This window comes from Phascolarctos cinereus, unplaced genomic scaffold, assembly GCF_003287225.1.
Source record: "Phascolarctos cinereus isolate Bilbo 61053 unplaced genomic scaffold, phaCin_HiC Scaffold_726;HRSCAF=1367, whole genome shotgun sequence".
Lineage (NCBI taxonomy): Eukaryota > Metazoa > Chordata > Mammalia > Diprotodontia > Phascolarctidae > Phascolarctos > Phascolarctos cinereus.
This window is the reverse complement of record NW_027556098.1, coordinates 321,054,444-321,079,234: the sequence shown is the minus strand read 5'-3', so window position 1 is coordinate 321,079,234 and position 24,791 is coordinate 321,054,444. Positions and strand designations below refer to the sequence as shown.

Below are 24,791 nucleotides of genomic sequence, written 5' to 3'. Positions count from 1 at the left end.
TTGATAATAACTAGCATTTCTATAAAGTTTACAAAGCATTTTACAAATAATATTTTAATTGATCCTCCCAACAATGCCGAGAAGAAGGTGCAATTATAACCCCCATTTTACAGTTGAGGAAACTGAAGAAAACAGAGGTTAAGGAACCTGTCCAGAGTCACACAGCTAGTAAGTATCTGCAGCACCATATTGGGACGCATGTCTTCCTGACTTCAGGCCCACCACTCTATCCACCAGACCTAATTGTGTCACATATGTGGAAAACATCTTTGCTTATATTAGTTTCAGCTGTTCCAGTGGATGTTTCTCTTGAAACCAGACAGATGGTTATTGATCAGAACTTTTAAAAATTAGAGACATTTTAAAAATTCAGATAATTTAATTTAATTGTAGAAAATTTAAAGTGATTACCTGTAATTGTTCCTATTTCAGTTTTGGTTTTTTTTAGGTTGAAGAATTTGGGGGGGATTATTATATTGTATTATATTGCATAGGCATCTAGGTGGCTCAGTGGATAGTCAGGAAAACCTTAGTTCAAATCTAGTCGCAGACATTAGCTCTGTGACTGGCAGGTCCATATTTTACACACGCACATACACACTCTTCTCTGTGTGTGTGTGTGTGTGTGTGTGTGTGTGTGTGTGTGTGTGTGGTCTTCTGTGTATATAACTCCTGCATAGAATGAATCCTCTTTTTTCAGTGAAAACAAAGTTCATATCAAAATCAGCAAAAGCAGGACCAACAAGGTAAATTTTTCCCAAGTGACCAGTGAATGCATTGATTGATTGCTAGATGATTGGTTCAAATTCAGCCTCAAACACTTAATAGCTGTAACTCTGGCCAGGTCACTCAACTTTTGTTTGCCTTGGTTTCCTCATCTGTAAGACAGGGATAATGTTAGCACCTACTTCTCAGGGTTGTTGTGAGGATAAAGTGAGATAATATTAGTAAAGTGCTTTGTAAACCTTAAAGCATTCTGTAAATGCTATCTGTTTTTTGTGTTCATTTCCAAGTGCTATGTTTTATTAGGGATATTGACAAACTGGAATAGATCTAGAACAGGATTATGCAAGATCTTGAAACTTTGTCTTATGAGGAGTAGTTGGAGGAACTGGGGTTGTTTAGTTTGATGAATAGAAAACTTAGGGGTTGATCATAGATGAAAAACCATTATCAGTTATTCAACATGCTTGTATTAAGTTCCTGCTATAATTCTAAACACTGTCATGTGGGGGCTACAGATACAAAGAATGAAACAGTCCCTATTCCCAAGCAGCTTACATTCTAGTGGGTGAGATGAGCACATACAGAGTAAACATAAATAGGATAACTTAAAAAATGTTAAATACAGGGTAATTTAATAAGAAAGCTTCATTTAGAAAATGGTATTTGAACTATATCTTGAAGAAAGAGAACAATTGTATGATACAGAGGTAAGGAAATAGTGCATTTCAGACATAGGAGATAGCCAGCGCAAAGGAACAGAGATGGAAAATGTGTGTGGAGAACAGAAGAAGGCCAGTTTGACTGACACAGAATATGGGAAGAGAAATAATTTCCAGTGAGGTTGGAAAGATAGATACAAAAGACCTTGATTGCATCATGGAATACCATAATGTAAGGAAACTTTTTTGAATAATACCATCAAAATACATAAAGGAATTTTTTTTAAGACAATTTCTTGTCACTGTAAGTGTTGAAGCAGAGGCTATATAGACCTTCTTCCAGGAATGTTTTAGGAGGGTACCCCTGCATTAGAATAGACAAGCTGAGTTCTAAGCTTCCTTCATACATTGAGTCTGTAATTGTAAATTAGTCTAAACATATATTTGAGAAAACCAGAATGATTAAAATAGATTATCAAACAAACAAAATTATTATTTCCAGAAAATGCTTAGGTGGAAATATATTTTCCTTGCATTTTTTTAGACATAACACCACTAACAATAAATAATTGGCAAATGATATTAAGACAATTGCTATCTAACAGATGTTTTCCATTTCATTAATATCTGATGATAAGATAAAAGCAATTTGGATTTAAAAAACAACAACAACAACAAAGATGGGCATTTTAAATTCTACTTTTCCCTTTTGTCTGTCTTCCCTTAACCTAGCAGAAGTTTCTCCACTTCCAAAACTTCCCCTCTCATGGACAGAATCATCTTTATTCTTTGTTATATACCTGTGCCTTACTGGTCTTTGAACACAATAGCCACTTAATAAATGTGCTGAAATTGCTGTTCTCCCTGATAGCACACATTCTGGGGAAAGTCTCTCAATTTTTGCGTAAAATGACTCATATAAACAATGTTACCTGGTTTTTACAACTGCTGCCTTGGGTATTTTTTGAATAGTCTTTAAGTAAAATATTTCTAACAAAGCCTTCAAGTTTGGGAAAGCTCCCAGTTTGGTTATTTATTGATTCATAAAATATTGACTTGTAAGTATTAACCTCTATTTATATTTAAAGTTTGCAGTAGCTTTTGGATTTCATAGAAGTTTTCCTTTAATATACTTTTTTGTGTGTACTTAGTAATATAGCTTCCATTGAATCAAGTTAAGTATTTATTAACTAATGTGTGCCAGGCTCTATATGAGGTACAGGGGTTACAGAGACCAAAATTAGACTGTTCCTGCCTTCGAGAAGCTAACATTCTATTAGAGGGAACCAACAGATCTGTAGAAAATTAAATACTATCTTTCTACATATACACACACACATACATGTATATGTGTATACACACACGGAGTATTCCTGAAGGGAGGACGCCAGCATTTGGAGTGCTCCAAAATAAGTTTCCTCTAGGAGGTTGCACTTGAGCTGAGCTTTGAAGGAAGTGAGGGATTCTTTTTCTACTTGAGTTGGAGGAAGTGAAGGAGGGCATTCAGGGCATGAGGACAGCCTGTGCAAAGGTGTGGAGATAGAAGATGGAGTGTTGAGTTCAAGGAACAGTCAGCAGGTGAGTGTGGCAGGAATGTAGAGCAGGTGGAGGAGAATAATGTCAGTAAGACTGGGGGGGGGGTACCTGAAACCACATTGTGAAGGGGTAGGGAAAGAACCCCCACCGAGCAATGGTAAGAAAACCACGGGGGTCAGGATCCAGGAGGAGGAAGTGTTCTGCAGTCACTATGGAGGAGGACTGGGAAAAGACCGTTGCGTTTATCAATAAAGACATCATTGGTGACCTTCAAGGGAGCGGTTTCAGATGAGAGGCATGGGCGGGAGCCAGGAGAGGCACTGAGAAGTGAGTGGGAGGAAAGTAAAAGAAAGCCATGTAGGCTGTGAGCAGAAGAGACAGGATAATGGCTTGAGGGGATGGCAGTGTCAGGTAAAGAATTATTAAGAATGAAGGCAATCTGGACATGTCTCAGTAGCAGGGAGAGAAGCCAGTGGATAAAGAGAGACTAAAAAGTTAGGGAAGAAGAAAGGTAGTTGAAAGCCCAGTCTGCCAAGGGAGAGGAGGACATGAGCTCAAGGGGTTGAATAAAGGGTTGTGTATTTGCAGGAGTAAGGGTCACCTCTTTCTCTGATAGAGGGGAGGAAAACAGTGAGATGACTTGAAGTGTGCATTCAGGAAGAGATGTAGCTCTTGACAGGTCAGTGAAGTGTAAGGAGAAATTCTCAGCTGAGGAAGGGAGAAAAAGGAGACTATAGGAGAGGTTTGAAACAGCTGCTGTAGAGGGTGTGATAGAGTGTCCATCCAGGAAAAATAAAAGGGTTAGCATGCAACAGGACAGGTGAGACTGGATTACATGAGTTAGTGGTGGACCTAGGTGCATAATTATATGTTTTCTTCTGGCATCATAGAGCAAAGACAAATGATGTTAAGTGATCCAGAATTGGGTTTTGGAAAGGGACATGCAATGATAGGAGAATGAGGTAAGGAATTCAAGGGTCCAGAGCAGGGTAAAGTTGAAGTGATTAACCTGTGGATCAAGACTGCAAAAGGTAAAAGGTGAGGTCAGAGAGTAAGGGTGGTGGCTTAAGAACCAAGTAGTGGTAGAGTGACTAGAGGTTAAGGTGAGAAGGGTGAAACACAGAACAGGAAGAGCTAGCATTTTAATAGGTGATGGTCCGATAGAAGAATTCCAGTTTTGTTTGTGAAGACGAAGCCCTTGTGGATGATGATCAGAGGGTGTGACCATCACTGTATGTGGCTTAGTTTGAGTGAAAGTACAGATCCCAAGAGTTGAGGAGGTGAGTGAACTAGGAGGCTAGGCTGTTTGAGGGTACAGGAGCACGACAAGTGAAGTCCCCAGAGAAAACAGTGGGGGAAGACTGTGAGGGACTGAGCTTGTGGAAAAAGGAGGGGAAATGCTGGCTGCATTCAGAGGAAGAGCTGTGGAGTCTGCATGCACATTGAAACAGAAGACTCATTCTCCTTTTTCTTTTGTTGTTTTATTTCTGCATTCTCATGGTTCCCACCATGGTTCTAATACTTCTTTACAACCTGACTAATGTGAAAACATGTTTACTGTGAATGTATATGTAGAGCCTATATCGATTGCCCACCCCATCTTGGGGAGGGGTATGGAAAGGGAGGGGGAGAAAATTTAAAACTCGAAATCTTATATAAGTGAATGTTGAAAACTAAAACTAAATAAATAAATTTTAAATTTTTTTAAATTAAAAAAAAGAAAAAGGAGGGAAAAACAGGGTGATAGGTCTAGAGGAAGTGAACCTCAAAGAAGGAGAAGACTACTGAAGGAAGAGAGTAGGGGAAAGGCCTGGCAGTAGCACTGAGTAGCAAAAGGCATGCCTTCCTCCTTGAGCTAGTCTGTGTGTCAGGGATGCGAGTAGTAGGAGGGCTTGAAGTGAGAGAACATACGCCTAGTACTGGAGACAATGATCAAGGATGGCGGGGGTGGGGGTTTAGGGAAGAATTATCTACATAGAGGTAGTGTTCATACTAGTATGTACAAGATAAAGTTCTGTTAAGAGGTTTTGGATTAAAATTGTGATGATTTAACAGATTAAAACTGCTTTTCTGAAGGCTATGTTTGCATATTTTTGGTCTTCCTGCCTTCCCTACCATATTCCATCTTTAGTTTCTCCCTACTCAGCCTTGTTTCTCTTCCTTTTGTTGCATGTATTCCTTTTATATCAACCTTGTTTGTTTTTACTTCTCTTAGCACTTATCACTGTTACGTTTTATATAGAATGTATTATAGTTACTTATGAGAATCATTTACTTCCCCCCCCACACACACACTTTAGACTATACATAAGTGACCGTGTTTTACCGGTCTTTGTATCTCCCTCAACTCCTAGTCCAATGTATTATTATTAATAAATAATATAATTAATTAATAAGTTCGTCATATTGTTGAATTTAATTTCTCCCACATACTCAGTTGGCCCTGACTGTAGTCAGCAACTCTGTGGCAGACAACCAAGGTTAACATGAGTTAAGAATTCTCTGAGCTGTATTTATTCTTAGTTGCAGGCCCCTTTAGGACATTGCTTTTGTCCCATGGAATGCACACTGCCAAGTGTGCTTTTGAGCTAAAAGGAGATTGAGTTCATTTGCAGAGAATTAGACTAGGCAGAATTCTCAGGACAAATCATCACCACTCAGATCCTATCTTTGCTCTATTCAGTGTCTAAACTCTCATTCAGCATAAGACCTAACAGTCACCCAGAAATATACTGATGGAAAAAAAAGAAAGGAAAATGGGAGACAACCATAATCAGACTACCAGAGCTAAGCTGTTCCCAGAAACTTAGCTGGAAATTCACTCCTGCACGCTCTGCTACAACAAAAGGTGAGCCAGTTTGACAATTGCTCGCTTGTGCTGGATGTTGTACAAAGCTAGTTTAATTATCTCCTCTTCCCAGGGCAGATGAAAGTGGACCCTTCAAAGCTTATCTCACCTTCTTGACCCCAGCTATATTCCTCCACCCCCATACTCATTGCTAGATCATAGAATTGTTAAAAATGCTCTATGTTTATAGGTTACAGATCACTTCCACTATCTTAAGTGATGTCACTTTTTTCTCATTCTTTTTGTCCCATATTTCAGTTTTATATAAATCTAGATGTATGTAATAATATTATATTTCTATGATGTCAGCATTTAAAGTAACATACTAGGTACCCAGCATTATTCCCATAATAAATCTAAAAGCAAAAGCAGTATCTCATTGGAAAGTTCTTAACTTTTTTGTATGGCATGGACCCCTTCTTAGAATAATATTTTTAAATGAATAAAATAAAATACATAGGATTATAAAAAAATAAATTCTATTGGGTTATAGTTATCAAAAAAATTTTTTTTAAGTTTATGGGCCCCAGGTTAAGAACCCCTGCATTAAAACAGAAAAAAAAAAGATTCTTAACATGTAGTTGTTTTATGATTCTTTAAATGGAATATTTGTTAATCATTTAATTTGGACTGTTATGTGTTTGATTGGTAATGAACTTAGAGGAAAGAAATGTCACCAACATGTCATTATATTTTGCCCAGAGGAGGCTTAAATTCCTAAGAGGGAACAGAGATTTTCTAAGAATTGCAGCATGAGAAAATTATCAACATATTTGGAAATTCATATGGATGCTGCCAAACAAACCAGCTGTGACCAAAATTGCTAATCATTTTGTGTACTTCTTGGGTTTTTATATACCAGTCAGTTGATGAATTAGCTTATGTTCAGTAAGAAAAGCTTTAAAAACTGAACTACTGGTAGGCAAAAACAAGATCCGACAAAGCTCCTGCAGCAAACTCCAGTTATATGCACATGGTTGTCCTGATTTTGCAGAACTACCAATGCTTTTAAGATTAATTTTTTCCAAGGGAAATTCATTTATCTTCCCTTTACAATGGCCTAAGACATTATTTTCATCACGTCATCCCTTTCCTAAAAAACTTTGATGCCTACCACATCAAGTATGAACTTTGCTACCGTTTTCCAGACCCTCCGTAGTCTTGCTTTATCTGATCTATCCAAAAGTATTTTGTACTGCTCCTTAACACAGACTGCCTCCTCTAATGAGGCTGTGAGCCCATATATGCCCTTCGTATTACCTCTGCTGTGTTTGTACTTGCAATTTTTCCTCCTTGACATGATCTCTCTTTATCTATCCAAATCCTAAAAATCTCACAAGACCCATCTCAAGCTCATTGCAGAGTATCAGAGTTGGAAGGCACCACAAAGACCATGTGGTCCAGTCCAGACCTCTCTTACACACCCAACAAGTCTTCACCCAGCTTTTACTGGAAGATATCTAGTGAGGAGAGGACTACGTTAGGAAGCATTTCCTCACATCAAGGCTTGCTGTAACTTTGACCCATTTGTCTTAGTTCTTCCACCTGCGCCACACAAAATAAATCTAATTCCTTTCTACTTGACAGGCCCTTCAAATATTTGAAAATAGCTATAACTTCCCCCTTAAGTGTTCTCTGTACTTCGTTGTTCTTGTCATTCAGTCATGTCTGACTCTTTGTGACCCTGTTTTGAGGTTTTCTTGGCAAAGATACTGGAGTGGTTTGCCATTTCCTTTTCCAGCTCATTTTACAGATGAGGAAACAGAGGCAAACAGGGTTAAGTGACTTGCCTAGGGTCACACAGCTAGTAATCTGAGGCTAAATTTGAATTTGGATCTTCCTGATTCCTGGCCTGACCTGCTATCCACTGTGCCACCTTGTTGCCCATTCTCTGTTCTAATGAGCATCTACATTCTTTTAACGGAGCCTCAAAGGGCATCATCTTAAGCTTTTTCATACTCCCAGTTATATTCCTTTCATGATGTCCTTTCTCAAATATGGCACCCAGAACTGATCACAGTCCTTCGAGTATGGTCTCAGCATATTGAAGTATATTGGAACTATCATCCCCTTATCCTCAGTACTGTGTATGTTGCCTCAGAAAATCACAGAATCCTGGAATTTGAGAGTTGGGAGGGACCTCAGTAGCTATGTAGGCTCAGCCATACACAAATCCCTGTCATGACATACCTGACAAATAATATACATAAAAAATTTATCATTGTGCCTGGCACATAGTAGGCACTTATAAATGCTTATTCTTTCCCTCTTCCCCTTCTCCCCTCTGCAGCTAGGGGGCAGAATGGTTAAAGGGCTAGGCCTGGAGGCAGGAAGCCCCATGTTCAAATCTGACTTCACACATTAAGCCAGTTAACCCCTGTCTGCCTCAACTACAAAAATTAGGATCATGATAGCACCTATTTCACAGGGTTGTTGTGAAGATCAAGTGAGTGAATATCTGGTGCCTGGCATGTAGCAGGTGATTCATAAAAGCTGTTCTCTTCCCTTCACCTCCAAAGAGGAGGCACCCACGTCCTCTCTAAGGCAGCCATCTATCTGCCTTTGAAAAGCTTTGAGTTTTTAGGGAGTTTTTCATGATGATCGTCCCAGATTTCCATCTTTTCAGGCTCTTAGCTCTGTCTTCAGAGGACATTATAGAACAAACCTAATGGCTGCCCTGCATGATACCCCTTAAAATACTAGGGACAGCTCTCATCTTCCCCTGAGTCGTCTCTTCTACAGACTAAACATTCCCAGCCCCTTCGGTCAGTCTTCATGGGACATAAATTCAAGGCCTTTTTGATATCATAGTACCTGGAACTGAACACGGTGCTCTTAAAGAAGTCTGACAAGAGCCGAATACAGTGAGACGATCACTTTTCTATTCGTAGAATGTGTCCCTTTTAACACGTAAGATGATGTTAGGTCTTTTGTTGTTTATCCTTTTTTCAATCTTTTTTTTTGGGGGGGGGTCAGGTGATTGGGGTTAAGTGACTTGCCCACAATCACACAGCTAGAAAATACAATGTGTTGAGGCCAGCATTGAACTCAAGTCCTCCCGACTGCGGGGTGAATGCTCTATCCACGGTGCCCCTTAGCTGTCCTACATTAGGTTTTTTGGCTGCCACATGGTGCTGTTGGTTCCCATTGAGCTTTGCAGTCCACTTAAACTCCCAGATCTTTTTCAGGAGAACTGTTTTCTTTCTCTCTCAAACCTCCTTTTCCTAGCTTTCCTGTTACTGTCAAGGGTGGCAGCTAGGTGGCCCATTGGGTGGCATGCTGGATCTGAAGTCAGGAAGACTAAGTTCAAATCTGGCCCAAGACACTTTATGTGACCTTGGACAAGTCACTTCACCCTGTTTGCCTCAGTTCCTCATCTGTAAAATGAGCTGGAGAAGGAAGTGGCCAACCCCTCCAGTATCTCTGCCAAGAAAAGGCCAAACGGGGTCATGGAGAGTCAGACATGACTGAAAGAACTGAACCACAATTGCCAAGGACAGTCCCATCTTCACACTTATGCAGGTTAACTACCTAGGTGTCATCTTCAGCTCTTGACTCTCTCTCACCCTCACTCCCATATCCATTCTGCCTCCATAACGCCCCTTCTGTATACCCCCTTCTGTCCTCTGACACTGCCACCACTCTGGCGTAGGCACGCATCGTCTCCTGCGAGGACTATTTTTGTACTATTGTTGTCAATTTTATTTTTTTTGGCAGAGTTTTAAGGACTTTTTTTTACTGAGGTATTTTATTTTTACTTACCAGTAGTACCAAGTACCAGGCAGCAAGGTGGCCCAGTGGATGGAGTGCTGGGGTCTAGAGTCAGGAATGCTCATCCTCCTGAGTTCAAATTGTCCTCATGCAATTACTAGCTGTGTGACCCTAGGCAAGTCACTTAACCCTATTTGCCTCAGTTTCCTCATCTGTAAAATGATCTAGAGAAGGAAATGGCAAACTTCTCCATTATCCTTGCCAAGAAAACCAAATGGGGTCACGAAGAATTGGACAAGACCAAACAATCAACAACAGAAATCATAAATACAACCTAAATTGATCAAAGTACCTTCCCAGCACACAATTGAGTAACTCTGCTTAATAGCATCATTGTGACTAAAAATAGATGCCAGCGTCCTCCAATGTGATTTATCATTTATCCATAGAAAAGTTTACCTAGAGGTTTTAGTAAGACATGTTCAAGATTCTCCTACTCTTCTAGAAAATATGATTAGATATGAGCTACATGAGAATTCAGTTAGATGGATTTGGAACCAGTTTTACTTTCATTGTTTCTAAGACAGTGCTAATTTGCTCTAATGCATTCAGAACCAGAGACTGTTACTATGTATGTAGCTAATGTAAGAGTTGGGAGTACTGGTGTTCTAGAATATAAAGTTATAGCTTTCAGCACGGAAGACTGGCTCTACCAGAAAGGACATTGATGTTGGAATTATGGAACCTAGGTTTGGATCATATCCTTCTAAGCTATGTGGTCTTGAGCAAAATTATTCCACTTTTGTCAGCCTCATTTTCTTTGTAAAATGGGGAAATGTAATACTCATACTACTTGTCTCACCAGATTGTTATAAAGGGAGTGCTTTGCCCACCTTAAAGTACTATAGAAATTAGAAGTGTGGTTATTATTAATGTCCATCTGTTCAAGTTTGAATTAATCAGTCTTTTTCAGACAGTTCTATGATGTTTCTTCCTAGGTTATGGAGACACTCTTCAAGTCTACAACAGAGGCTGTTCTCTCAAATTGTCCAGAGGATGTTGAGCTTTTGCATAAATTCATAGCTCCTGGTCAAAAGGTAATCGATATTTAATATTTAAATATTATTTGGAAAAAAATTTTAAACCTTGGTTCCTACTAAGCAACTATATATTAACAGAAGTAATATTTTTCTTTTTTATTAACAAGGACAAACTTGAACAAATGCTGAAAAATAAGTTTTTAATGTAAGTAGAAATATTTTAAATCTATTATCTAAATGACTTAATGGTTTAGAGATCTGCTTGATTGTGTGCACTCTTTCCACCAAAGGAGATAGCAGCTCTTCTGTGCCTTAGATGATAGTTTATGAGTTGCTATGTCCAAAGAAATATGTTACCTAATAGCTAACTGTCTGGTGATGAACCTCTCAGAAGTTAGCTGTCCTGGTCCCTGGATAAAATATTCTGATACCAAGTTATTACCCTGAAGCGTTTCCAGCTTGGTGAGAGTTGCCACAGCTTTCACTTTTGTTAATAGCCTTTAAAAACCTTTGACTCACCTGAACATTAGTTAATTATAATTAAATTGGTATTAGTAGCAAGTTACCTAATGTACTAGGTTATTTTTCATCTTTATTTTTATCTTTTCCGTTTAAAGAAATTTGTATTAATATATTTAGTTTTACCTCATCTAATTCCCAATATAGCTCTTCCTCTTTTCCCTTCCAGAGAACCATCCCTTTTAAACAAAAAATAAGAGGTAAAAGGTTCAGAAAAACTAACCACATCAAACAAGTCTAACATTACTTGCAGTGTTCCATACATATAATCTTCCACCTCTGAAAAGAAAAAAGGGACCTGCCTTCTCTTTGAGGACAAGCTTGGTCATTATAATTTCAGTATAGTTTCAGTTGTTTTGAGTTTTGATTTTTATTTATAAGGTTGTTGTCATTATCTTCCTGGTTCACATCTTATTTAGCTATTCTCTAATCAATGGAATCCAATTATTGTTTAAATTAAAAGCACAGTTTGAGCTAATAAAAAGGTTTTTTGGTCAAAATTTGACTTAAGAAAATTTTAATTAACAAATAAAATGTCTGTACTCTATAGTACATGTAGCAAGTTTATCTCAAAACTATTGCACCTTGATCTAAATATCTCTCTTTATCCTTTTTTTATCCTTACTTTTCTTCATCCTACCCCAGAAATTTGTAGTAAAATTAATTTCCTTTCTCTGATTGAACAGATACATTTTTGTACCCAAAAAATTATTCTGTTCTTTATTCATTTTCTTTATTCATTATTTACCATTACTCTCTCATCTTAATCATCATCTAGATCAGGGCTGGGGAACCTGTGGCCTGGAGGCTAAGTTACCTAATAGTACTGAGCATGTAGTACTGAACTAGATTTGTACAAATACAATTTCAGAGCTCTTTAAGCTGCTTAAATAATTGGAGACATAGTTCTCATGGTTCTACTGGGCCAATAGAATTGGAAATTATAATACTTCCTAAATTAATCTTCAGCTTTGGTGGTATAGATTAAATCAGACTACCAGAGGAACCAAACCACAGATCATGCCACCAAGTGTGCACTTGGTAGAGGTAAAGAAAATAATAACAAAATCCATATGGAGGAACACAAGGTCTAGAAGAGTATCAAGGCGAATAATGACAAAAAGCAGGAGGAGGGAAATAGCACTTCCAGACTTCAATTATACTGTAAATCATTAGTTATTACAACTATTTGATATTAGTTACAAAGCACATCAGCAGAAAAGGAAGAATCAGAAATAATTGAACTCAATATGTCAATGTTTAATAAAGCCAAGTATAGAAATCACTTGGGGAAGAACACCTCCAGATGAAAAGAATTGCTTGGAAAACTGGAAAGCAGGAAGACAGAAATTAGGTTTAGATCAGCACATTATACCCTTTACTCAAAAATGTATATATGATTTGAATATAAAGATCACATAATTAAAATAAAACAAGTAGAGACAGAAGGATGTTGCAGTAGGAATTTATGTAAAGGTTGGTAAAAATGGGCCTTTTATATGAGATAGAATAGTTAATAATGATAGGCACATCTTCTTGGCATTTCTCAACTTCCGTTCTTTCTCCCCAGAATTTCCTATACAGAGGCTGTGGAAATCTTAAAGAAGGCATCCCAGAATTTCACCTTCACCCCCAAGGTGAGTAATTATTTCCATGCTAATGAAAAGCTAATCCTACTCCTTAGTCTTCCCAAGGCTACCGCCTCATCATTTCCCACCAGGCTGTTCTCCTGGACTTCATCATTTTATCTAGAAACTCATCCTGAAAGATGACAGCATTTCTGAAACTAATACCTCCTCTGCCCCGGGGCTCTTCTTTCCCTCTGATTAGAGAGGATGGGCATCAGAGTGCTCCTTTCAGGAGGGCCCAGCCACCAGCTCATCATTTCCCACTCCATTCCCTACCGCGAATTTTCAGCTCCTTGAGTGTATTGTTGGAAGCTCCTCAAGAGCAGGGACTGCTTTGCCTTTCTTTGTATCATCAGCGCTTAGCACAGTGCCTGGCACATAGTAGGTGCCTAATAAATGCTTGTTGACTGGTCAGTCTTTTGTCCTCTTCAACTCACAAGGTGATCCAGTCAACATTTATTAAGCGCCTACTATGTGCCAGGCACTGTGCTAAGCTCTGGGGGTACAATTAATAGACATTTCTTTCCCTCATGGAGCTTGAAGTAATTTCTCTTAGTAACATTTTTTTTTAAATTAGGTATATTTGCTTTGGTTGATAGCCATGCCTTGCTTTTAAGATGGAAAAATAAAGCATTGAAGTATTAGGATTAAAGAAATAATTATCTAATTTGATAAAAAGGTGAATAAAAAGTTATAAAAGAATTTGTCTGGTTTAGAAGTATGAAAACACTAAAAAAGAAAGGGAATCAAGAACTGAATAGGACCACCAGAGTAATGGGATATAAAGATTAAAGATATGAGTTTTATATCAAGAAAATCTTTCTGATTATTAGGCAAGATCCTCCAAAGATGAGTAGAAGCATGACTTGGCACATAAGTACTAAACATGGGCTAGCAACCATTTTGGAAAATTCATCCTTAAACACAGTTTGATCCTAGCATTGTGGTTTCTTTTCAGGTTGCTTATGTGTTTAGAAAGATACATTCTGTTCTTTTGTTTGAGGGAGTCCCCCCTCTCTTACTGTGATTTTTTTTTTCTCATTCATTACAGTGGGGTGTTGATCTGCAAACTGAACATGAAAAGTATCTGGTGGAGTACTGCGGCAATATTCCAGTATTTGTTATTAACTATCCTTTTGATCTCAAGCCCTTTTATATGCGGGATAATGAAGATGAACCTCAGCATACCGTAAGATAAGACATAGTCTAGATAAAGTTTCACATCCCTTTCACCCAGGATCTAAATAGAAACATAGAATATCAGTCTGGGAAGAAAGCTTAGGAGGGACATTAGAGATAATTCATCCTTTATTTTCTAACTGAGGAAGTTGAGGTTCACTAGGTCCTTATCTTTGAATTAATTTCATTTAGCCTATGGAAAGTAAATCAACTAAATATTGTTGACCACCTCTTATTTAAGATCCATGAATAAAATTTCTCCCAAAATATAACGAGAAAGTAAGCTTCCAACTCATGTTGATTTTTTTTTTCAGGTATAGGTTGTACTAGGCTAGTGGTGTAGATAGAAATGTATCCCTGCTAGCTGCATATTGACTTAGAAAATCACAAATTTACTTTTAGCACAAATTATCTGTGTTTAATTATATTTTTATTGTATTTTGTTATACATTTCCCAATTATGTTTTAATCTAATTTAGGCTACACTCATGAGTTTTGTAGGCCATGAGTTTTGACACCTCTGATCTAGAGCAAAGGTTAGCAAACCACTTAGCACTATTGAGCTAAATCTTGCCCACCACCTGTTTTGATATATACAATTATTTGAAAATGCAAAAAACATTCTTAGTTTGTGATCTGGCCCTTGGATCATAGTTTGCCAACTCCTGGTCCAGAGATCCTTTCCAACTCTGAAATTAAATGATACTGTGAAGATGAGATACAGATCCAATTATAATGCAAAGGCATGTCCTTGCCTCAGTTCTTTTGCCGAAGGGGTTATGATAAAAAAGGGATATTTTGCATACCAGGTAGGTTATATTAGTAAGATGGGAGGAAAGAGAACAGGGGGAGAGGTATGAAGCTCCATATTCTACTGTAATTTTGAATGGAAGGGAACCAATGTTCCGGCCTGCCAAGTTCTAGTTAAAAGATTTACACTGACCAGAAAGAGGGATGGACAATGAAGAACTAGGATGGAGGTGAGGGAAGTAAAGAGAATGGAGGCTGGACAAGATGGGTGGACTGACTGGCTGCAGGGAAGGTAAGATGGAAGGCTACGTAATGGGAGCAAACAACTCAAATGAGGTTAGCTTGGATCATTCAACAGGAGAGGTTTCTGAGGGACGATAGACGGAATGAGGAGCCAGAGATACTGGCTTTTTTGTCTTTTTGCTTCCTTGTTCTCTTCACTCTTTTTTCTATCATTTCACTGTCTCTTTTTTCTCTCCAGTCTTACTCCCTCTTTTTGGTTGATTCTTTCCTCTTAGTCTCTTTTTTCCACTTTCCTTTACCTTTGTCTTCTCCCCTTGATTGTCCATAATATGGAAATGCAGTGTGTGTATGCATATATATATATATATATATATACACACACACACACATATATATACATATATATATGTTCATATAAAATATTTTGCTTGTTATTAATTTTTAAAATGTAAAATCTGAATATAAATGCAAAATCTATATTTATCTTTATTCAGTAAAGGTAATTAGAATCACATAGTTTAGAGTTGAAAAGAACCTTAGAGATAGCCTGTTTACTCCATTTACTTTTTTTCTGATGTGCACACTTGAGGCACAGGGAAGTTTAAGTAAGTTGTCCAGATTTACATAGCAAGTAGCAAAGCCAGTGTTTGAGCCCAGGTCTTCTGACTATAATTCCAGTGTTCTTTCTGCATCTAGTTAGAATTTGTTTTGATTTATGTCAACAATGATTGATTTTTTCTGTTCATCAGGAGCCCTCAATCAAAATAGATAACCTTCTCCCTCCCAACATACACATGTATTCTCTCTCTCTCTCTCTCTCTCTCTCTCTCTCTCTCTCTCTCTCTCTCTCTCTCTCTCTCTCCTTCTCTCTCTCTCTCTCTTGTCTCATCTATTATATATGTATATAAAATACATCTATTATATTGGAATCTTATTCAGAGATCATGAACAACAATATAGATTTGTTTCACCTTCTCTCTATATTTTCACTGTAGTAAATTTGCTGATGAATAGTGAAGTACAACCAGATGTTGGCAGCTGGGAGGAGTCCTTGTTGAGCACTGATAAAATCCTAAATAATTGGGATTTGACTTTATGTTCACGAAGCTTTAATAAGCCATAATAATAGCAGCTAACATTTATATAGCACTTAATTACGTTCTAGGAACTGTACTAAATGCTTCACAAATATTATCTCATTTGATCCTCACAACGACAACCCTAGGAGGTAGGTGGTAATAGCACCATTATCTCCTTTTTACAAGTACAAAAGCTAAGGCAAATTGAGGCTAGTTGACTTGCCCAGGGTCACACAGCTGGTAAGTGTCTGAGGCTGGATTTGAACTCAGGTCTTCCTGACTCCAGGCCCAAAGCTCTATCCACTGTACCACCTAGCTAAAAAGTATGCTTGTGATCCCTGATCCTGCTTCTTTTCTTCTGCACAATACCTTGAAATTCCCCTTACTTGGATACATTTCCCTCTTCTTTCTGTCAAGCCAGATCCTTTTTTTCCTTCAAGTCCTCTACTTAAGCTCCACCTTTCCTTGAAACTTTCCTTCAAACCTAGCCCAAACCTAGCCCAAAATGGTCATTCTGTCTTTGTGAATTCCTACAGCTCTCAGAATCTATATCAGACCTTCTAGAATTTGATCACATACTTTCAAGAATACACCAAGGTTTCATATACATATGCATTTATATATATTGTTTTCCCTAACTAAGCTTTAAGCTTTTCCAAGGTGGGGACTGCACTTTCTTTTATAACCTACGCCATATATAACAAAGTTCAGAGTACGAACAATTCTGACCCTTTTCAAATACTTGATAAGGGAAAGAAATTGTCTAAAAGAGACTAAAAAGAGAATTTTTGCATGGTTAAGGTTTTTTTAAATTTTTTTCATGGTTAAGTTTAATAACATATATACATATAAATGGAATACTATGGATATATGATGGTATATCATGACCCACTATAATATTAAACCCATTAGAAGTCTTGAATGATGATAAAGAGAAAAACTACATTTTATAAATACAAGAAAACCACTTAGAATCCACTGAGAAATTGGACTCATGCCATGAACCCCAGAGACATTAGTGAGATTTCAGTGTACTTGTGCTTTGCTTGTTCAGTTCATGTGGCCTTTGAGTGCACAGGATCTCAGCGCTGGAATCATACAGATTAAATTTATTTAAACCAGTTACATTAGTCCTGAACTATAGTCTCACTCCACTGGCTGCCAAGGTTTATTGAATTCTGTAGTTCCTTAAGTCCCACTTCTGTAAAGTGCATGGTTGAAAGCTACTGAATCCTCTGCCTCTCATTTGAGTTTTTCAGCACTGAATGAGTAGGCTTAGGGCCAAGTGGCTAAATTGTGTGTTGTTTCCATTTGCATGACTGTGTTTGACAGGTTCATGGGTGAGGTTGAAGGAGTTTCTGTAATGGGTGTGGTTCGATGGGAAAAAAAATTAAGACAGGTGCATTTCACAGGTGGCCTCCCTAGGGAAAGGAAAGGGAAGCATCCTGGTAAATGTGTAATCTGACTTATTCTGAATAATCTTCACTCACTGAACTTGTGATTACAAATTTTAAAACTACATATTATAGCATCTGGCCTGCTTTTGTAGTCATAGAGTTATCTTTTAAGGATAACACCCTTCTCTATATCCTAAGGATCTGCTCAGTTGTGTATAGCATAAGAGTAACATGAGAAGTACTAAATGCAGCATAAGTGACTCTTGAATTCTGCTGTGGAAAAAGATCATTCTTGTTATCCTAGTTTTCCAGCGTTATCACTGATTGCTCCCTTCTACTTTTTCCATTGCTCGTGCCATCCCCCATGCTTAAAATGTATTGCACATATCAACTCTCAACTTTCTTTTGAAGTCCCTTCCCTCAGTTCCCAACTCAGGTACCATTTCCTCCATAAAACCTTCTACAACTCACTCATCTCAAGCTAAGATGAAAGTGATCTTTAACTTCAAATTTTTCTGCCTTATGGTTTGACCTTTCTTTGCTCTTAGCACATTTTTCCTTATATCACAGTTCACTTTTATATCTATATCTGTACACGTGCACATGCACACACACATCACATCACATTAGCTTCTGAGCTCCCTGAGAAGTGGAATCTATGTTGTATCTATTTTTATATTCCCAGCGTTAGGCATAGGGCTTTGAATACAGTAGGTATTTAATGAACATTTCAGTTGAATATTTCAGTCGGGTGAATTTAAGCTAAATGTATAAAATATCATTTTCCTCCAGACCTACCTTGGGAGGTTAAGTGATACATAAGACATTCATTTACAACCACATGTGATTAAGTGGTTCTCTTGGGCCTGGTATGGACTTCTTTTGTATATTGTCATGACAACCTTGGAAATCAGAGCAGCAGTACTAAAGGATCAGGAAAGCTTTGAGAACATAGAAAGTGATCAGTAAGTATTGATTTATTGATTAGCAGTTCAGCCAGATAATGAACTTTTGACCATGATAGCTAGGTGAGTTATCTTGGGAATGGTTGGCTATCCCATTGGTTTCCATTATATCAATGCTAAAAGCAATAATAGCTTCAAATAATTAGGAATAATAATGGAGGAAGAGAAATCACCATTTTTCCCTCTCTTGAGTAGCTGTACAGGAAATTAATGTCAGTGATGAGGGTGAGCAACTTTGTCTTTCTAGGCTTTACCAAGTAGTTTTTTTTTTAAATTTCACCAAGATGTATCAATTCAATTTCGCAAAATCTGGGAGGATATAATAGGAGCAAAGAGAAGTAATATCTTTGTATTATTAACTACCTAGGCCTTACTGCCAAACTATTTCCTCTGGTCTCTGTCTCTTCCTTATTTCCATACTTAGGTAAGGCAGTTGGGTCAGAAGTAGGCATAAAAACCTCTTAAGTCTCTTGATGGAGTGTGCAGTGTTGAGTGAGCAAATGCAGTGTGCGGTATTGGGAGAGAAGGAAAACAAGGAAATTGTGAAAAGAAGTAGGAAATAAGGAAGAAAGACATCTCTCTGTAGTTAAAAATAGCAGAGGAGTGAGCCCTAGACTTGAGACCAGAAGACCTGATTCCCAGCCCTACTGTTTACTAGTTGTGTAACCTTGGGAAAGTAATTTCCATTCACTGTCCCTGTTTCCTTATGTATAAAAGGACTAGGTAGTGGTACATAATCATATGATGATAGAAATTTTTAAAATGTAGTCCATCTGAGGGCCAGCAGGGCAAGAGTTTTGCCCAAAGTCATACAGAAAATGGAAGAACTAGGATTAGAATCCAGCTTCTCTGACTCCTAGATCCAGTGTTCTTTCTACTATACCACATCAGGTCCCTACAGGTTCTTCTGGCTACAAATTTTGTGATCTACTGAAACTGGGAGAATATAAGAAAAATGCTTTGAGAGAGGGGATTAGAAGGTTCTTAGTAGTTTACTCTTTGAATAATTACTATGTGCTTAGCACAAGAACTAAGGATATCCAAGAGAAATAGCTCCTGCCACCAAGACTTTTGCAGTCTCATCAGGGAGGCAAGACATACATAGATTCAACAGAGAACTTATTGGTACAGAAACTGCTACAGTACCTGGCACATAGTTGGTTTACATTAATAAATGCTTGTTGAATGAATGAATGAATGAAGTAACTTCCTGTAAGGAAGTTAGACGAGAGAAAAATCATTGTGGGCCTTAATAGTTGGGGAGGGTGTCATGGAAGAAATGGAATAGAAAGTGGACCTTGAAATCTGGGTGGAATTTGGATTGGAATGAAGAAATTAGGGGAGAGAGGGGAAAAGAAAGTATTTTATGTGGCACGAGTGACAAAAAATGAACATAGCAAGTTCAGTGGCTAATACAACACTAGGTGGAATTGAGTGCTGCATATTCTTAAGCTAGGCAGTTGGAGAAAAGGTGGAATGGGTAAAATGTAGCCAGTTCACAGGGCGCCTTATATGCAGGATGAGCTCATCAACTACCATGGGCAGCTAGCTGCCTGTTAGACAGGTCCAGCTGGATATTCCAACGCATCTCAAACTCAGCAGATCCAAAACAGAACTCATTAGTCTCCCCAGAATTCATTCTTCCTCCAGACTTCCCTTTTTCTGTCAAGAGCACCACCATTCTGCACGTCACTCAGTTTTACAGCCCTGGAGCAATCCTCAGCCCCTCACTCCCTCTCATCCCATATAACCAGTCAGTTGTCATGTCGGACAACCATCGCTTTATCTTTACTAGCAGAGAAGCCACCCTAGTTCAGAACCTCTCACCCAGACTATTTCAATAATCTCCCAGTTGGTCCCTTTTACTCAACTCTCTCCCTCTTCCAGTCCATCCTCCACATAGCTGCCAAAGCAATTTTCTTAAAGCATTTATGACAATTCACTCCCTGACTCAGTAAACTGCAGTGATTCTCTGTAGCTTCTGGGATCAAATGCGAACTCATTTTGCCATTTAAAACCCTCCACGTCCGAAGTCCAGCCTTTTTTTTTTTTCAGCCTTAACATAATTGTTACCCATCAGGCACGCTGTAGTTGATAACAATCTGGTCTTCTTTTGGTCATATACAACTTTCCACCATATTTCTGCATATCTTTGCACAAGCTCACCTCTAGCTTGAAACATAGTTCCTCCTACTCTCTGCCCCTTATAATCTTTGGTTTCTGTCAAAATACAGTTCGGGGCTACTTTTTCTTGATCCTTCTGACTTCTAATGCTTCCTTTCAAATTGCATCTTATTTGTTTTGTATGTACTTCTATATGTGCTCATGGGCTCCCCAGATAGAATGTTAGCTCCTTAAGGGCAAGGGCTGTTTCATTATTGTCTTTGTATTACCTTCACTGGCACAGTAGCTGATGTAGGCTCTTATAAATGCTTACTGATTGATTAAAGAATTCATTGTAGTTTTAAGACTGTGGTATGATGTGATGCAGTAGAAAATAATGAGCCATTGTCATTTTTTAACTGGAGAGAAGGAAGAAGGAAAAAAGTGTGACATAAATGAAGGTGATAATTTAATGTGGATTTATCTGGCAGATTTGAGAGCAAGCTATACTGGAAATTAACCAGTTAATAGACTGTTGCATGTACCAGACATGGAATAATGGGATTATAGACCAAGATGGTGACAAGTGTGAATGAAGCAAGGAATGAACCCAAAAAGTATTTCAGAGAAAGAAAGAATCAATAGGATTGATAATAGATAGATACAGGAGATGAAAGAGAGAGAGGAGTAGATGAATCTCGATTTCAAACTTGGATGACAAGAAGAGTCATGGTGTCATTAGTAAAAAATTATTTCCTGTTTAAGGCTTTGATTTTTTACTGTAACTGTAACTTGAACCAGGTGATGCCTTCTGGATCTTCTTAATTAGAGATCTCTTGGAGTAGAACCAACCAGTCATAAGAGGGTGGGTTTGGGAAAAGACATGGGATGATGAGAAAATAAACCTATTCTAGCAATTACAACCCTCTCAGAACTTTTGCTTATTTCTACAGGGGAAGGCAGTAACCTCATGTCCTAGCCGGAATTGAATGCTAGCCATTGGCTACAGCTTATCTCTCTTTCCATACCATCACATTAAAAACACATTTCTCTCCTCTGTCCCTTAATTTTTGTCCAAGGCAAAAAACACTGCTAGCATTGGTTGTTTTTATAGCAAAGGTTCAAGTAGGCCCAAAACTGTACATATATTTCCTATGGTTTGTGGAAAGCAAAACTTTTTTCTCTTTTACTAAGAGTGGGTGATGTGACTGGTGACAGCCTGCAGGGAGGAAAATGGGTAAGGAGCTTATTTTTTTTTTAATTTTTCATCTGTAATTAAGAGTAGTGAAGCAGCTGTTGTGGGGTCAAGAGTCTTGGCGGAAATACATTCTTCCCCTTTGTCTTTGAAGCCAGCACAGAAAAAGATATATGCTTCAGGCTTTACTCTTGCCTTGTACTCTATGTGTTTCCATGGCTTGAGGCCTGCACCTTATTTTCAGGCAGTTAACTAGAACCCCACAAGTAGGAGTTAGAGGGGGGAGGGGTATCATAAATAGAGACTGGCGTTGTTCTGCTTGGATACCAAAGCTATTTCTAGCTAACATGCCATTGCAGCTGTGTGGTTCCAGCCAAGATAGCAGTCATTTAAAAGTAAATGAAGAGGTGCCAGCAAACACTCTTCTCCTTTTGCCAGAATGCAAGCATGGGGACATCTCCAGTTAGTTCCCCTTATGTCAGATTTGAGCAAGTTCATTTTTTTGTTTTTTTGGTTTTGGTTGGTTGGTTGGTTTGTTTTTCGGTTGGGGAGGTGGTGTTTATTTTTAAGGGCCTGTTTAGATTCATTTGAGCATTTACCAGGTTGTCTAGAAAATTACACCAACCATCCTGGATTCTCTCTATTCCTGCCATAAAAGTGCAATATTATCAGGAAAGGGTCACAGTTAAACTGTATTCTTTCCTCACAATTTTGACTAATCTTCCTCAGGAGAAAGAGAATTTAAAGACATGTTAGTAAGTCACGTATCTAAACTGGAAACAGATGCGTCAATATGGACATAAGACCCACATAGCCACATCAGGGCTTTATTTTATGAAATATTTTTCAGGATGTTGGGAGTAGTGCAGTCTCTAGCCCTTGCTGTGTGTCTCATCTCTATCTGAATATTCTTTTGTATGAGAAAAGAAAGAACAGTGGAATTATAGAAGTATTTATTTGTTGTCCCAACCCCTCTCACTCACTTTGAATCTTCACAGGATTTATAGAAATGCAGTAGATACTTGTGACTCTCAAGGCCTTCAGGTTTAGTAAACTAGAAGGACATATCATTCTAAAGTAAGAGGAACAATGTCAGTTCTTCAGTAGTGGTTTTAACTGATTAGCCAACTTGCTGTTCTGCTTCATCCTTGACCTTTTCTCTTTAAACTCTACTTTCAGTCATCTCTAGCCTCCAGTCCTGACTCTTAGGACTTTCTACCATACCCCCTTATCCTAGATGTTCATTCCAGTCTTGGACTTCTTAACATTAAGAATACCTTTGCCCCTGTTGCTTCTTACTCTGATTGTCTGGTTCCTCTCAGAACCTCCATTTTAAGCAAAAACGCCCAAGCCAGTTGTGTTTTCATTGTTCTTCCAGCTTCACTGGACTTTCCCAACCATGGCTCCATGTGGTATCTTCTTTTCCTCTTCTACCCACTTTTTCAGCTAAAACCCTAGTGTCATCTTGTACTTTTCTCTCTCCCTCATCCATTACATCAGTCACTTTTTCAAAATGTTTTTACTAATCTTTTGAGTTTTTTTAACATCACTATAGTTTCCTCCAGTTTCCATTCCCCTGTCCCTCCCCAGAGATCCATCCCATATAACAAGTAGTTTTTTTTTAATGACAGAAAAGAGCAAGAAGAGAAAAAAAAATCAATATAACTGATCAAAATTTCGAAAAAGTTTGATAATACATACAGTGTTCAGGACTTTTAGACCTTAACCTCTGCAACGGTGTAGGATGGGAGTATTTTCTCACATCTATTTTTTTTTTAAAGCCAATCATGGTTATTTTGTACTGGCATGAATCAGTTGCCATAACAGAGAGAACCCAAGGGAGGAAAAGCTACTTATCAAATGATTCTCATCATTCGTGGTAGTAGTTATGTTTTATGAAGTTGCCACAAACACTGAATTAGTGAATACTGAACTATTGTTCCTTGGGAAAATACAGGGTTAGGTTCCTATGAGCCTTTGGTCACAACATTTCCTTAGCACCTTCTGGAACACCCTCATGTACAGATCAGCAAATTTCCTCTTCCTTTCTCTTGATGTACTGTATTGTTAATTAACATTGAACTCATGACCAACAACGCTATAACTCATACCTGAACAAAGCTTATCTAACACATGCATTTTCTCCATAAGACACATCATAGCCTTGTTTTGCTAAGGAACCCTAGACAGCCCTTCAGCACTATTCTTGGGGGCCATTTTAAACAGCAATATTATCAATAAAAAAAAAAAACACAAAAATGTGAAAAACATGATACTAAATAGACCACAAAAAACACAATTCTTTTTAGTAGGAGGGCTGAAACAAGAAGGCAGAGCATCACTTTGTTTGACCTCAGTTGGAAATGTGTGTTGGGCAACTCAAATTTTCCCTACTCTGCATGTTTCCATGCATTACTGCAAAGGTGCCTCAGGTGTTGATTTTGGGGTTACAAATAATTTGTGAGTAGGCAAATTCACAAATATAGAATATGTAAATAATGAGGATCAGCTACACTCATCAAGCAGTGGTATAGAAGCCAAAGGCAACATTAGTTTAAAATATCATTTGTGAAATTTCATGGAGAGACAAAGTGCAACATTATGAACACTATGACTTCATAAAATAGGAAAAATATAATGGAGGGTTAAAGAAAAAGACTTTAAAGGAAAGTGATAAGAGCCCCAATTAAGCAAAGTCATCCTGAGGGGCTTTAAGGGTAACGCTAGAAGGAAGACAACAGTCAAAAGATTTGTATAAAAAACTCTTCACCATCAAGGATGGTGGAACCACCACAGTTGGACTCAGCCATCACAGTACTGGAATGGTTGGTTGTTGTCCTTAAAATGATAGCGCTGTGTTGGAGTCAAGGTGTAGTGTGTCTAATTCTGGCTGATCAGAATTGGAAGGCTCTTACCACAGGTCAGGCACGAATAATCTATGTGAACATTTGGAGTGGAGATGTCTCTAAATTTGCACATCTTACATTTCTTTGGAGCTACTACAGTTCTGCTTCACTAATAGAGCGCAGCGTCTTCTTTGACACAGGCTTACCATGCTGAGAGGTCCTTTGCCAGTGTCTTCCACGATGGATTCCAGAGTTCTTCAGAGACACCTTGAGAGTGTCCTTGTATCACCTTTTCTGACTGCTGTGTGATTTCTTGCCTTGTTCTCTGTAAAAGTCTTTTAGACAAATGTATATTTGGTATTTAAAC

The 24,791-nt window shown here is 38.2% G+C and overlaps 1 protein-coding gene across 3 annotated transcripts in view; it reads left to right on the top strand.

Moving 5' to 3' along the window:
• Positions 1–24,791, top strand: part of NARS2 (asparaginyl-tRNA synthetase 2, mitochondrial) — a 156,453-nt gene that overhangs the window by 103,062 nt on the left and 28,600 nt on the right. For all 3 annotated transcript variants that reach the window (XM_020972289.2, XM_020972288.2, XM_020972291.2), the window contains 4 exons: positions 10,479–10,577; positions 10,688–10,725; positions 12,610–12,676; positions 13,719–13,856. In XM_020972289.2, the coding sequence (XP_020827948.1) occupies positions 10,479–10,577; positions 10,688–10,725; positions 12,610–12,676; positions 13,719–13,856 (342 nt within the window). The remainder of the gene's footprint in view (positions 1–10,478; positions 10,578–10,687; positions 10,726–12,609; positions 12,677–13,718; positions 13,857–24,791) is intronic.